The sequence below is a fragment of the Aquarana catesbeiana genome, linkage group LG05 (genome assembly GCF_042186555.1).
Source record: "Aquarana catesbeiana isolate 2022-GZ linkage group LG05, ASM4218655v1, whole genome shotgun sequence".
NCBI classification, from domain to species: Eukaryota; Metazoa; Chordata; class Amphibia; order Anura; family Ranidae; genus Aquarana; species Aquarana catesbeiana.
This window is the reverse complement of record NC_133328.1, coordinates 49,427,490-49,441,241: the sequence shown is the minus strand read 5'-3', so window position 1 is coordinate 49,441,241 and position 13,752 is coordinate 49,427,490. Positions and strand designations below refer to the sequence as shown.

At 43.8% G+C, this 13,752-nt stretch overlaps 1 protein-coding gene across 1 annotated transcript in view; it reads left to right on the top strand.

The window, feature by feature from the left end:
• The first annotated feature begins 3,012 nt into the window (after positions 1-3,012).
• The window catches only part of CUBN (cubilin), a 388,954-nt gene continuing 378,214 nt past the window's right edge, over positions 3,013-13,752 (top strand). Inside the window, exon 1 of the mRNA XM_073629712.1 lies at positions 3,013-3,173. Coding sequence (XP_073485813.1) covers positions 3,052-3,173 — 122 coding nt within the window. The 5' untranslated portion in view covers positions 3,013-3,051. The remainder of the gene's footprint in view (positions 3,174-13,752) is intronic.

Sequence of the window (13,752 nt, the reverse complement as noted above, 5' to 3'; positions counted from 1 at the left end):
AGAGGAGCGGATTTTTCGACCGGACTCGAGTCCGTCGGAACGAATTGAAACATGTTCCAAATCTAAAGTCCGTCTGATTTTTGACAGAAAACGTCCGCTGCAGGTCCGATGAAGCCCACACACGGTCGGATTGTTCGACAGATTCGTCCCGTCGGCCAGTCCGGTCGAAAAGTCCGCCCGTGTGTACACGGCATAACACTTATGAGCTGTAGACAGTTTCTATCTGCTTTTGCCAACTCCTGTAACATCATTACCAGACTTTAAAAACGGTTGTAGGGGCAGCTGCTGGGAGTTCTTTTCTATTGATGTCGGCACACCCCCAGAACTACATCCTCCAAGAGCCCTTTCTCTATACACAGTGAGTGGGCAGGCTCTTAAAGTGGTGTTCCGGCCGAAATTATACTTTTTAAATAAAAATACCTCTATAATACAGAAGCTTAATGTATTCTAGTAAAGTTAAGCTGTAAACTAAGGTCTGTTTTGTTAGTTTATAGCAGTAGTTTGTTATTTTATAAACTTACAGCAGGCCGTGGCCATCTTAAGTGTGGGCATCTGAAGCCAGACTGTATTTCTTCCTGGATCTCATCCTTGCAGATCTCGCACATGCTCAGTGCAGCACAAGCAGTGTAATAGGTTTCAGGTCAGTTTTCCATAGCAACTGCAGTGTCAGAGGAAGTTGCCGCCCCTTCCCAGAAGGCATTGCAAACAGGAAATGATGCGATGGGCCACGGCCAGGGAGGAGGAAATGAAAAATGAATACAGCAGATATACAGTAGGTGCTGAGAAAAAAAATTAAAAATATCCAATTCATTTACAGTGCACAGTTTAGTGAGGGATGCTGAAGAGTTGTAAAAGTGGGTGGAACTCCACTTTGAGTGTCAAAGCAAGAGCATTGTTTTGCTGGAAATGTTATCAATATATGAATGTGCACAATGACGGAGAAGGTGGGGATAGACGAAGTCCAGCAGGCATCCATGAAGCTTGCCATTACCATACAGAAGATTTCTGGATTGCTGGTAGATCAATTATCTTTATGTACTTGCCGCATTTTTTATAGCTAGAAAACTGGAAAATAAGCATGTATTAGAGAGACGTATTGTGTGTATGTTTATCTCTATACAATATATTACCAAAAGTATTGGGACACCTGCCTTTAGACGCACATGAGCTTTAATGGCATCCCAGTCTTAAGTTCGTAGGGTTTAATATTGAGTTGGTCCACCCTTTGCAGCTATAACAGCTTCAACTCTTCTGGGAAGGCCGTCCACAAGGTTTAGGAGTGTGTCTATGGGAATGTTTGACCATTCTTCCAGAAGCCCGTTTGTGAGGTCAGGCACTGATGTGGACAAGAAGGCCTGGCTCCCTCTCTGTGCTCTAATTCATCCCAAAGGTGTTCTATCAGGTTGAGGTCAGGACTCTGTGCAGGCCAGTCAAGTTCCTCAACTCCAAACTCACTCATCCATGTCTTTATTCACCTTGCTTTGTGCACTGGTATGCAGTGCAACACAAACCTAAAGACACAAAGTACAAACATTAAGACACTTGGGGTGTATTTATTAAAATAATTGCAGAGCTATTTGCCCTGTAAAACCTCATGTACATTTGTTCTGTTCGAATGGGGACAAAAACGATTGTTGTTAGGCCATTTTCTCTCCAGTCAAATGTTCTTCATTCCTATAGAATAGATTGAATCAGGAAAACACTGCATTATGTTCACTAGATGGAGCTAATAATCATAGGAACAATTCAGGAGCTGCTATGGGTATGATTATGTTAATAACCAATTGAAGCAAGTGGAGATTGGTGACACTACTACAGTGATAGCCTGCCCATGAATGATACTAAAATCCCAATAAAATACATTTACGTTTTTGGGCGTAACTGGCAAAATGTGGAGAATGTCAAGGGGTATGAATACTTTTTCAGGGCACTGTACTTATTTTCTATGATCATCAGCTCATAAAGCTGTTGTTTTTCTAAATCATTTTAGAACATTTAAATTTGAGAGAAAATAGCTCAATACCATTTGATTTGGCCCCATTTGTATAATATGACTGTAAATGCAGTTTCCCAGGGAAAATATGTCTACATTTTCTTTTTATAAACATATCTCTAATGTTAGAGCATTAATTTCCTATGACACTTTGTGCCATCTACTGGACAAATGTGGTGTTTTCCATTATAAATAAATAAAAAAGATTTGTCCACCGCACAAAATAGCCTGATAACATTCATTCCAATTGCACAGAATAGACCTGCACTTTTAATGGGCAAATTGCTATGCAAATTTTCTGTAAATGCACCCCTTAGCTCATGTGACCTTGTCCTCTCCAAATTGTTACAATGAGGTGTCCCATACCTCCCAACATTTTTTAGATGGGAATGAGGGACACCTACTAGCAAATGTACATAGGCATAGGACACGCCCCCTGCCACACCCCCTTAAAGGAGAATTAACCAAAGAAAAGGTTAATTTGTGCTTTTTTTTTACCACTACTATTCCTTTATATTGTCTTTTAAAAGTTACAAATGCAGCACTTTAGAATTTGGATGAAAGGTTTAGCACTGGGAAACACTTTATTGAAATATAAAAAGTGCATTTTATATACAACTATATGGATCAGACCAAAATGAGGGGGACAGAGGGACATTGCTCCAAATCAGGGACAGTCCCTCGAAATCAGGGACAGTTGGGAGCTATGGTGTCAGGTTAGTGATTGGATCATTCACTGTAGTAGTGTCAGCAATCTTCACTTGCTTCAATTGGTTATTAACATAATCATACTCATAGCAGCTCCTGAATTGTCACAAAGGTCATCAAGTTGATGGATTTCAAACAATAATGCTCCACACATTTGAAATGTAAGCAGTCAGCACTTTGTCCTCTCCCATTACTAGAGTTGAACAATAATGTAAATGAAGGACTTGTGTTAACTATTTGTCCTGGTTTGTGGGAATGAATGATTCTGTAAGGACAAAGTACAAGCCTGGAGATATCTCAGCCTCAATGACAGCTCTCACCTTACTGCCTGGGGAAAGCCAACTGTGAACATGCTTTCTCCAGGCCATTTCTCAAGACATTTATTGGGGGCATTATTAATTATTTCTGGACTGATATGTCAGCTTGGGGAGCCATCGAAATCCAGGCAGAGAAGGGACACGCTCTATGATCAGTAAGTGTTATTATTTTTTTTTTTTTAAAGAAGAATGTACATTGTGATAGTAACCCCCGGGATGGATTAAGGCAAAATGAGGCTCTAGGTAAGGTAGCAGTTTTCCCCCTGCTCTCTTTGGTTGACATTAATAAAAAGGCACATAAAAGCTGCACAATTTGTATTGTCTGTATTTGTCACCAAATGCCTGAGGCTGGGTTCACACTATGCAAATTGGATGCAGGTTTCTCCCGCATCCAATTTGCATGTCAGAGATTGTAACTGGTTCACATATCTCCGCTGCGGCTCCGGTGCGAATTTGCACAGGGGTCCCGTGCGTCTTCTGCTCCGATTCAGGTCCGAATTCAGCTAAAAAATTTGGGCTGAAGTCGGACTGAAACGGTGAATGGAGATGCACCAGGCCCCTGCTGTGAGCCGCATGCGGCCATTGTGTGAACCCAGCCTAATGCCCCGTACACACGAGCGGGTTTTCCGTTGGAAAAATCTTGGATGGTTTTTCCGACGGAATTCCGCTCAAGCTTGCCTTGCATACACGCGTTCACACAAAAGTTCTCTGAACTTACGACCGTCAAGAACGCGGTGACGTACAACACTAGGACGAGCCGAGAAAATGACGTCCAATGCTTCCGAGCATGCGTCGAATTGTTTCCGAGCATGCATAGGAATTTTGTGCGTCGGAATGTGTACAGACGATCAGAATTTCCGATCGTAACTTTTTCCGGCCGAAAAAATTGAGAACCTGCTTTCAATCTTTTGCTGGCTGGAATTCGGCCAGCAAAAGTCCGAAGGAGCGTACACACGGTCGCATTTTCCGACCAAAAGCTCTCATCGGTCTTTTGCTGGCCGAATTTCCGATCGCGTGTATGGGGCATAAAGCTTCATTCACACCGGAGTGTAGCGATTTACTGGCATTTATTTGTTTTTGCGGCTTTTTAAAGCATTTTAGAAGTGTATTACAAGCGTTTTACAGCTTCAGGCGTTTTTGTTTAGCTAATGGAAAGCACCAGAGGGGGGTGGGAGAGGAAATTAGGGGCGGAAAGCTGCTATTTGAGCAGAAAATGCTTGTAAAATGCTCAAGTGAGGTGTTTCTATTGAAGTCTATGGGGCCAAAAACGCTTGTTATCTGCCAAAAATAAGCTCATGTGCTTTTTTGAGTGACAGGCGTTTTGCTTCAGGTGACAGAAGGCTCATATCTGAACAGGGGCTATTGAAACGATTGGGATTTGGCTTGTTGAGCATTTTAAAGCTACAAGCTTCAAGCAGAAATTCGCTCAGTTGTGAACGGGGCCTAAAAGTTCATCCTCCCTTGTGAAGTGACAGCCAGGCAGTAGCTCAGCGTTGACTGATTACGCTATTCTGGTTTATTGAAGGACCATAAAGGTTATAGGTGAGCCCCGGTACATCCAGCCCTCTGCTGCCTTGTGGATGATTCGGCTCTGTAGCGACCAATCCAATTTTAGCTGTGTTTCTCACATGTAGTAGAAGAATGATAGAATGTGATTGGTTACTATAAGTAATACATTTTCAAATGCAGATAAGATGCTTGAACACCCACACAGTCATCAAGGGATGTTATGAAAAAATCAGGCATAAACATTTTTGGATTACTGATCTGCATCTTCTAGATTAGATCAGAGGAGTTGGATCTTTAATAACCAGAATTAGGGCACATAAAAGCATCCCTTGAGACCATAATTTGTTTAACGGCTTCAGCCCCGGAAGAATTTACCCCCTTCCTGACCAGAGCACTTTTTGCGATACGGCACTGCGTCGCTTTAACTGACAATTGCGCGGTCATGCGACTTTTTTCCCCACAAATAGAGCTTTCTTTTGGTGGTATTTCATCATCTCTGCGGTTTTTATTTTTTGTGCTATAAACAAAAAAAGACCGACAATTTTGAAAGAAAAGCAATATTTTTTGCTTTTTGCTATAATAAATATCCCCCAAAAATATATAAAAAAACAAATGTTTTCCTCAGTTTAGGCCGATATGTATTCTTCTACATATTTTTGGTAAAAAAATCGCAATAAGCGTATATTGATTGGATTGCACAAATGTTATAGCGTCTACAAAATAGGGGATAGTTTTATGGCATTTTTATTCTTAATTTTTTTAATTAGTAATGGCGGCGATCTGCGATTTTTATCGTGACTGCGACATTATGGCGGACACATCGGACACTTTTGACACTATTTTGGGACCATTGTCATTTGTACAGCGATCAGTGCTATAAAAATGCACTGATTACTGTGTAAATGACACTGGCAGGGAGGGGGTTAAACACTAGGGGGCGATCAAGGGGTTAACTGTGTCCTAGGGAGTGATTCTAACTGTGGGCAGATAGGCTTCCACTGACATGACAGCGATCACTGCTCCTGATGACAGGGAGCAGTAGATCTCTGTCATGTCACTAGGCAGAACAGGGAAATGCCTTGTTTACATAGGCATCTCCCCGTTCTGCGGCTCCGTGACAGGCGGGCACGGTCGCGCTGTAAGCCGCGTGAGCCCACTAGCCCCACCAACTAAAGGGGGGACGTAAAGGTACACCCATTTGCCCACCACTGCCATTGTGCCGACGTATATCGGCGTATATCGTATATCGGGTGGGGGGTCAGCCTGTCAGTGCTCAGACCATACGCCTTACACAGCATCAAATTGGTCTGCATGGCTGTTGTCCCAGAAGGCAACCTCTTCTAAAGATGAGGCACAAGAAAGCCGACAAACAGTTTGCTGAAGACAAGCAGACTAAGGACATGGATTACTGGAACCATGTCCTGTGGTCTGATGAGACCGAGATAAACTTATTTTGGTTCAGATGGTGTCAAGCGTGTGTGGCGGCAACCAGGTGAGGAGTACAAAGACAAATGTGTCTTGCCTACAGTCAAGCATGGTGGTGGGAGTGTCATGGTCTGGGGCTGCATGAGTGTTGCCAGCACTGGGGAGCTACAGTTCATTGAGGGAACCATGAGCGCCAACATGTACTGTGACATACTGAAGCAGAGCATGATCCCCTCCCTTCAGAGACTGTGCCGCAGGGCAGTATTCCAACATAACGACACCAAACACACCTCCAAGATGACCACTGCCTTGCTAAAGTAGCTGTGGATAAAGGTGATTGACTGGCCAAGCATGTCTCCAGACCTAAACCCTATTGAGCATCTGTGGGACATCCTCAAACAGAAGGTGGAGGAGCGCAAGGTCTCTAACATCCACCAGCTCTGTGATGTCGTCATGGAGGAGTGGAAGAGGACTCCAGTGGCAACCTGAGAAGCTCTGGTGAACTCCATGCCCAAGGGGGTTAAGGCAGTGCTGGAAAATAATGGTGGCCACACAAAATATTGACACTTTGGGCCCAATTTGGACATTTTCACTTAGGGGTGTATTCACTTTTGTTGCAAGCAGTTTAGACATTAATGGCTGTGTGTTGAGTTATTTTGAGGGGACAGCAAATTTACACTGTTATACAAGCTGTACACTCACTACTTTACATTGTAGCAAAGTATCATTTCTTCAGTGTTGTCACATATAAAGATATATTAAAACATTTACAAAAAAGTGAGGGGTGTACTCACTTTTGTGAAATACTGTAGAGCAGGGGTCGTCAACCCCCAGTCCCCGGCCCACTACCGGGCCGTGGCGCTTCTGCAGCCGGGCCGCGAGAGTGGGCCGCCAGTAAGAGACATGCTGGGCTGCCGGCATAAGAGCGCTGGGTGGATGGAAGAAGCGAGTGGGCGGGCAAGCAGAGATAATATCTCTCTCCGCCCCCCGCATCACCGCTCTTCCGCCCTCAAAGCCAGAGCTCTGTCTCAGTGTCGGAGGTGTGACGGGGAGCAGAGAGATGACATCATCTCATACTGCCCGCCTCGCATCACCACTCTCATGTGGCTCCAGGTTCTGTTCAGCAGTGCAGACTGCCTGCCTCCCCCCCCCCAGCTAATTAGGAATGGCAGTAGGGTGGAGCTTTCCGGAGGACAGCCGGAGGAGTCCCGGACCCTCCTTCTGCCAGGTGAGACTGGCTGCAGCATGAGGAGGGAGACACCCTGGGACATCCAGAGGGGCAATCCCACAGAGATATGACGTCATCAGTGACAGGTAAGCTGTGTGTGGGAGTACAGGTGGGGTGTGCTTGGACATTTTGTTCACCCCCTCAGCTGTCTGCCTCACAAACCACAAGGGGCACTCCACTCACTCTGTCACATCTGGTGACAGGCAATGTGGCAAGTGACAATCCACATCTTGTGGCAGTAAGCATGGCAGGCTATGTGGCAAGTGACTATCCACATCTGGTGGCAGTCGACGGTGGCAGGTGACGCTCGCAGGGCTCCCACTGATTCTACATTATGGTGAGTATCTTCATTTATTACTACAATGTAATAATAGAAATAATGCTCTTCAATCACCCTGACACCATATCAAGCATGGTTCCGGGATGATTGAAGTGCTAACATCAGCCATTGACCGCGAAAAATCGTGACCCCCCCCCCACCCCCGGTCCTTAGCACAATTTTCTTCTATGCAGCTGGTCCCCGGTGTCAAAAAGATTGGGGACCACTGCTGTAGAGGAATCGGGACCTCCTTCCTCCTGTTGGTGATCCCTCTAGTGACAACTAAAGATCTATATATAGGAATTAGGACCTCCATTCTTGTGCTGGAATACCCTCTCGAGATAACTAAAGATCTACATAGGAATCAGGACCTCCTGCCTCCTCCTGGTGATGCCTCTAGTGATAACTAGGGATGAGTTTAGAGTTCGAACATCGGGTGTTCCCCGAACAACGACTTTTATGGGGCCTTCGCGGCAAATTCGCGCGCCCAGTAATGCACTGCAAGACCGCAGTGCATTGCTGTATGATGATTGGCCAAAGCATACACCTGACCTGCGTGCTTTTGGCCAATCACAGCACGCTCCTCAGCGAGAGCCATAATTGGCCAAAGGCAGGGTGCCTTTGGCCAATCATGGCTCAGGGGGACCAAGTCCACGCTCCACACTATATAAGGCTGCTTACACAGTGCCCGTATAGTGTGTTATAGTGGATGGAGATAGAGAGATTGAGCTAGATTAGGCAGGCAGCTTAGTTAGTTACTGGCAGTGTATTTGATATATACAGTGGGGAAGGAAAGTTTTCAGACCCCCTTACATTTTTCACTCTTTGTTATATTGCAGCCATTTGCTAAAATCATTTAAGTTAATTTTTTCCTCATTAATGTACACAGAGCACACCATATTGACAGAAAAACACAGAATGGTTGACATTTTTGCAGATTTATTAAAAAAGAAAATCTGAAATATCACATGGTCCTAAGTATTCAGACCCTTTGCTCAGTATTTAGTAGAAGCACCCTTTTGATCTAATACAGGCATGAGTCTTTTTGGAAAGATGCAACAAGTTTTTCACAGCTGGATTTGGGGATCCTCTGCCATTCCTCCTTGCAGATCCTCTCCAGTTCTGTCAGGTTGGATGGTAAATGTTGGTGGACAGCCATTTTTAGATCTCTCCAGAGATGCTCAATTGGGTTTAAGTTAGGGCTCTGGTTGGGCCATTCAAGAACAGTCACGGAGTTGTTGTGAAGCCACTCCTTCATTATTTTAGCTGTGTGCTTAGGGTCATTGTCTTGTTGGAAGGTAAACCTTCGGCCCAGTCTGAGGTCCTAAACACTCTGGAGAAGGTTTTGTCCAGGATATCCCTGTACTTGGCCACATTCATCTTTTCCTCGATTGCAACCAGTCATCCTGTCCCTGCAACTGAAAAACACCCTCACAGCATGATGCTGCCACCACCATGCTTCACTTTTGGGACTGTATTGGACAGGTGATGAGCAGTGCCTGGTTTTCTCCACACATACCGCTTAGAATTAAAGCGGGGGTCCACCCACACCGCCAAAAAAAAAAAATATTAAAAGCCAGCAGCTACAAATACTGCAGCTGCTGACTTTAATACATGGCCACTGACCTGTCCCAGGGTCCAGCGATGTCGGCAGGCGACGCCGAGAACCCGCTCGGTTCTCGGCAGCTGCCGCCACCATCCTAGGTGAGGGAATCAGGAAGTGAAGCGTTGCGGCTTCACTTCCCGGTTCCCTCCTGCGCATGCACGAGTCGCGCTGTGCGTCTCAAGTGGTCCCCGCTCTCTCCTGGGAGCTGTGTGTTCCCAGGAGACTGCGCGGTGGGGACGGAAAGAGGCGTAGACTCCCATGGGAGTCTATGCCGGAAGTGGGTGCAAATACCTGTCTTAGACAGGTATCTGCACCCCCCTCCCCCCTGAAAGGTGCCAAATGTGACACCGGAGGGGGGGAGGGTTCCGAAAAGCGGAAGTTCCATTTTTGTGTGGAACTCCGCTTTAAGGCCAAAAAGTCCTATCTTGGTCTCATCAGACCAGAGAATTTTATTTCTCACCATCTTGGAGTTCTTCAGGTGTTTTTTCGCAAACTCCATGCGGGCTTTCATGTGTCTTGCACTGAGGAGAGGTTTCCGTCAGGCCACTCTGCCATAAAGCCCCGACTGGTGGAGGGCTGCAGTGATGATTGACTTTCTACAACTTTCTCCCATATCCCGACTGTATCCCTGAAGCTCAGCCACAGTGATCTTTGGGTTCTTCTTTACCTCTCTCACCAAGGCTCTTCTCCCCCGATAGCTCAGTTTGGCCGGACGGCCAGCTCTAGGAAGGGTTCTGGTCGTCCCAAACGTCTTCCATTTAAGGATTATGGAGGCCACTGTGCTCTTAGGAATCTTAAGTGCAGCAGAATTTTTTATGTAACCTTGGCCAGATCTGTGCCTTGCCACAATTCTGTCTGTGAGCTCTTCAGGCAGTTCCTTTGACCTCATGATTCTCATTTGCTCTGACATGCACTGTGAGCTGTAAGGTCTTATATAGACAGGTGTGTGGCTTTCCTAATCAAGTCCAATCAGTATAATCAAACACAGCTGGACTCAAATGAAGGTGTAGAACCATCTCAAGGATGATCAGAAGAAATGGACAGCACCTGAGTTAAATATATGAGTGTCACAGCAAAGGGTCTGAATACTTAGGACCGTGTGATATTTCAGTTTTTCTTTTTTAATAAATCTGCAAAAATGTCAACAATTCTGTGTTTTTCTGTCAATATGGGGTGCTGTGTGTACATTAATGAGGAAAAAAATTAACCTAAATGATTTTAGCAAATGGCTGCAATATAACAAAGAATGAAAAATTTAAGGGGGTCTGAATACTTTCCGTCCCCACTGTATATATACAGTCAGGCTAGTATATATATATATATATATATATATATATATATATATATATATATACATATATATATATATATATATATATATATATATATATATATACACTCTGCATTCAGTGTAGCCTATATATACAGTGTAAACTCTATATTCAGTCAGTACAGGCAGTGTATTTGATATATATACAGTCTACTAGTGTATATATATATATATATATATATATATATATATATATATATATATATATTATATATACTCTGCATTCAGCGTAGCCTATATATACACAGTGCATTCGGCAGTGTACACAGTATATAATGCAGTGTGTACAGTTTCAAATGCACTTCAGGCGGTGTACATGGTATATAATACAGTGTAGTGTGCTGTTAAAAAAAAAAAATACCCATCATGTCCGGAAGGCCTCTAAGGAGAGGCAGACACTCATGGGCCACTAAAAGAGGGCAAGCAGCCTCTGAAATAATATTTACCAGCAGTTGAGTCTTCCTGCACCCAACAAGAGTAACTGTGAGGGGTTACGGTGTTCTGCCACCATCAAGACCTAAGGCCCAATTTTTCAGCAGAGTATATAGTGCAGTCCATATAGTATATATACTGCAGTTGAGAGTATATAGTGCCCTCAGTGTAGTATATATAATACAGTGCAGGGTATATAGTGAAGTGTACAATATATAATATAGTGTATTGAAGTGATTAAGGGGAGCCCTACGACAGAATTAAGAAAAAAACTGCGTGGGTTCCCCCGTCCATACCAGGCCCTTTGGGTCTGGTATGGATTTTGGGGGGGGACCCCCACGCCATTCAAAAAAAAATTTGGCGTGAAGTTCACCTTAATATCCATACCAGACCCGAAGGGCCTGGTATGGACTGGGGGGGGGGGGACCCACGCTATTTTTTTAATGATTTTTTATGGTAATGGTATGGTATGGGATATGGTAATACATTACAGCTGTGAGCAATTTTAACTGCCTGCCGACCAGCCGCCGCAGAATTACTGCGGCAGAATGGCACGGCTGGGCGAAAAGATGTTACCTTAGTCGCCTTTGGCCACTAGGGGTGCGCACGCGCGCCCACAACGTGTGCCCGGAGCCAATGCGAGTGCCCGCCGAGCGCGATGACCGCCGGGCACCTGCGTTCGCTCGTGACAGAGCGAGAACTAGGATCTGTGTGTGTAAACACACAAATCCTGGTTCTTTCAGAGTAATAGAGACAGATCGTGTGTTCATACTAAGTATGAACACCGACAGTCCGATACCCCTACAGTTAGAATACACACAGGGAACACAGTTAACCCCTTGATCGCCCCCTAGTGTTAACCCCTTCTATGCTAGTGACATTTATACAGTAATCAGTGCCTTTTTATAGCACTGATAGCTGTATAATTGTCAATAGTCCCAAAAATGTGTCAAAAGTGTCCAATTTGTCCACCGCAATATCGCAGTCCCGGTAAAAATCGCAGATCGCCGCCATTACTAGTAAAAAAAATAATAATAAAAATGCCATAAATCTATCCCCTATTTTGTAGATGCTATAACTTTTGCGCAAACCAATCAATATACGCTTATTGCGATTTTTTTATACCAAAAATACGTAGAAGAATACATATCAGCCTAAACTGAGGAAAAATTTAGTTTTTTTGATGAAAATGTGGGATATTTATTATAACAAAAAGTAAAAGATGATGTGTTTTTTTCAAAATTGTCACTCTTCTTTTGTTTATATCGTAAAAAAATAAAAACCGCAGAAGTGATCAAATACCACCAAAAGAAAGCTTTATTTGTGGGAAAAAAAAGGACATCAATTTTGTTTGGGTACAGCGCCGCACTACCGCGCAATTGTCAGTTAAAGCGATGCAGTGCCCTATCGCAAAAAATGGCCTGGTCATTCAGCAGCCAAATCTTCCGAGGCTGAATTTGTTAAATTACATTTTTTTCTTTAGAAATGTCATTTTGCTGCAGTACTTTTCTAAACATAGGAAACATTTGCTACTTTACAGGCAGACTAAGGTCACCCCCCCAGGCACGATATTTTAGCCCCCGTTTACAGCTATGCAAATTAGATGCGGCTTACATCGCATCCAATTCGCAGGACATTTTAAAATACATTCATATGAATGCATCTGGCTCACATATGTGCGTTGCATTCACACTGCGCATTGCACAAAAAACGTGTGCGTTTTCCGGACATTGCGGTGCGAATTACAAGCCCATTATCTTCTATGGGAACGCATCTGATTCGCAGATGCATTGCATTCTGAACATGGATTTTCTCCTTCTCCTCACTACACCTCCCCCCTCCCTCTCCCTGCTCACTGATCCGCAGCTAAAACGCAGATGAACCTCTGAACAACTGATTTTTATCTTCCCAGTAAAACCTGAGCTTCAATTCGCACCGCACATGTGTGAACCGGGCTAAAGGAATTCAATTTTATTGTTTCAATTTAAACATTCTTAAAATCACTGCTCCTGAAAAAATATCCGTTTTAAAAACTTTTTTTTGCATTGATACATGTCCCCTGGGGCAGGACCCGGGTCCCCAAACACTTTTTATGGCAATAACTTGCACATAAGCCTTTAAAATGAGCACTTTTGATTTTTCAGGTTTGTGTCCCATAGACTTTAACGTTGTTTGCATGTTCACACAAATTTTTTTGTATGTTCGCAAGTTCTGGTGCGAACTGAACCGGGGGGGGGGGGGGGGGGTTTGTGTTCGGCTCATCCCTAGTGATAACTAAAGATCTATATAGAAGAATCAGGACCTTCTTCCTCTCCTCTTGCTGATGATCCTTCGAGTGATAACTAAAGATCGACATAGGAATCAGGACCACCATCCTCCTCCTGGTAATCTCTCTAGTGATACCTAAAGATCTATATAGGGGAATCAGGACTTCCCTACTCCTGCTGGTAGTCTTTGTGGTGATAAAGTTTATATAGGGTAATCAGGACATCTATCTTCTTGGCAACCCTTCTTGTGATAACTAAAGTTCTATATAGGAGAATTAGGAAATCCTTCCTCCTGATGGTGATCCCTCTAATGATGCACCCCAGCATATAAGAAAAGTTCCTATACAAGAAAGATTTTGTTATAATGAAGAAAATATGATTTTATTGCTGCAGATAATTTGTTGAAAGAGTGAAACTCTATTCTAAGTTCTGATGTCATAAAATAATGTTCAACTGCACAGAAAAACTGTAATCGTGCTAAGAAAATATAAATACAAATGGGTTATATAAATCAAAGAAGAAGAAAGCCCAACTTTTTTTTAGTTTTGGGTGGAGAAGGGAGGGGTTGCAGTCTGTGGCCTCATGGGGGTTTAGATATGATATGTCGGTTTGATGGTT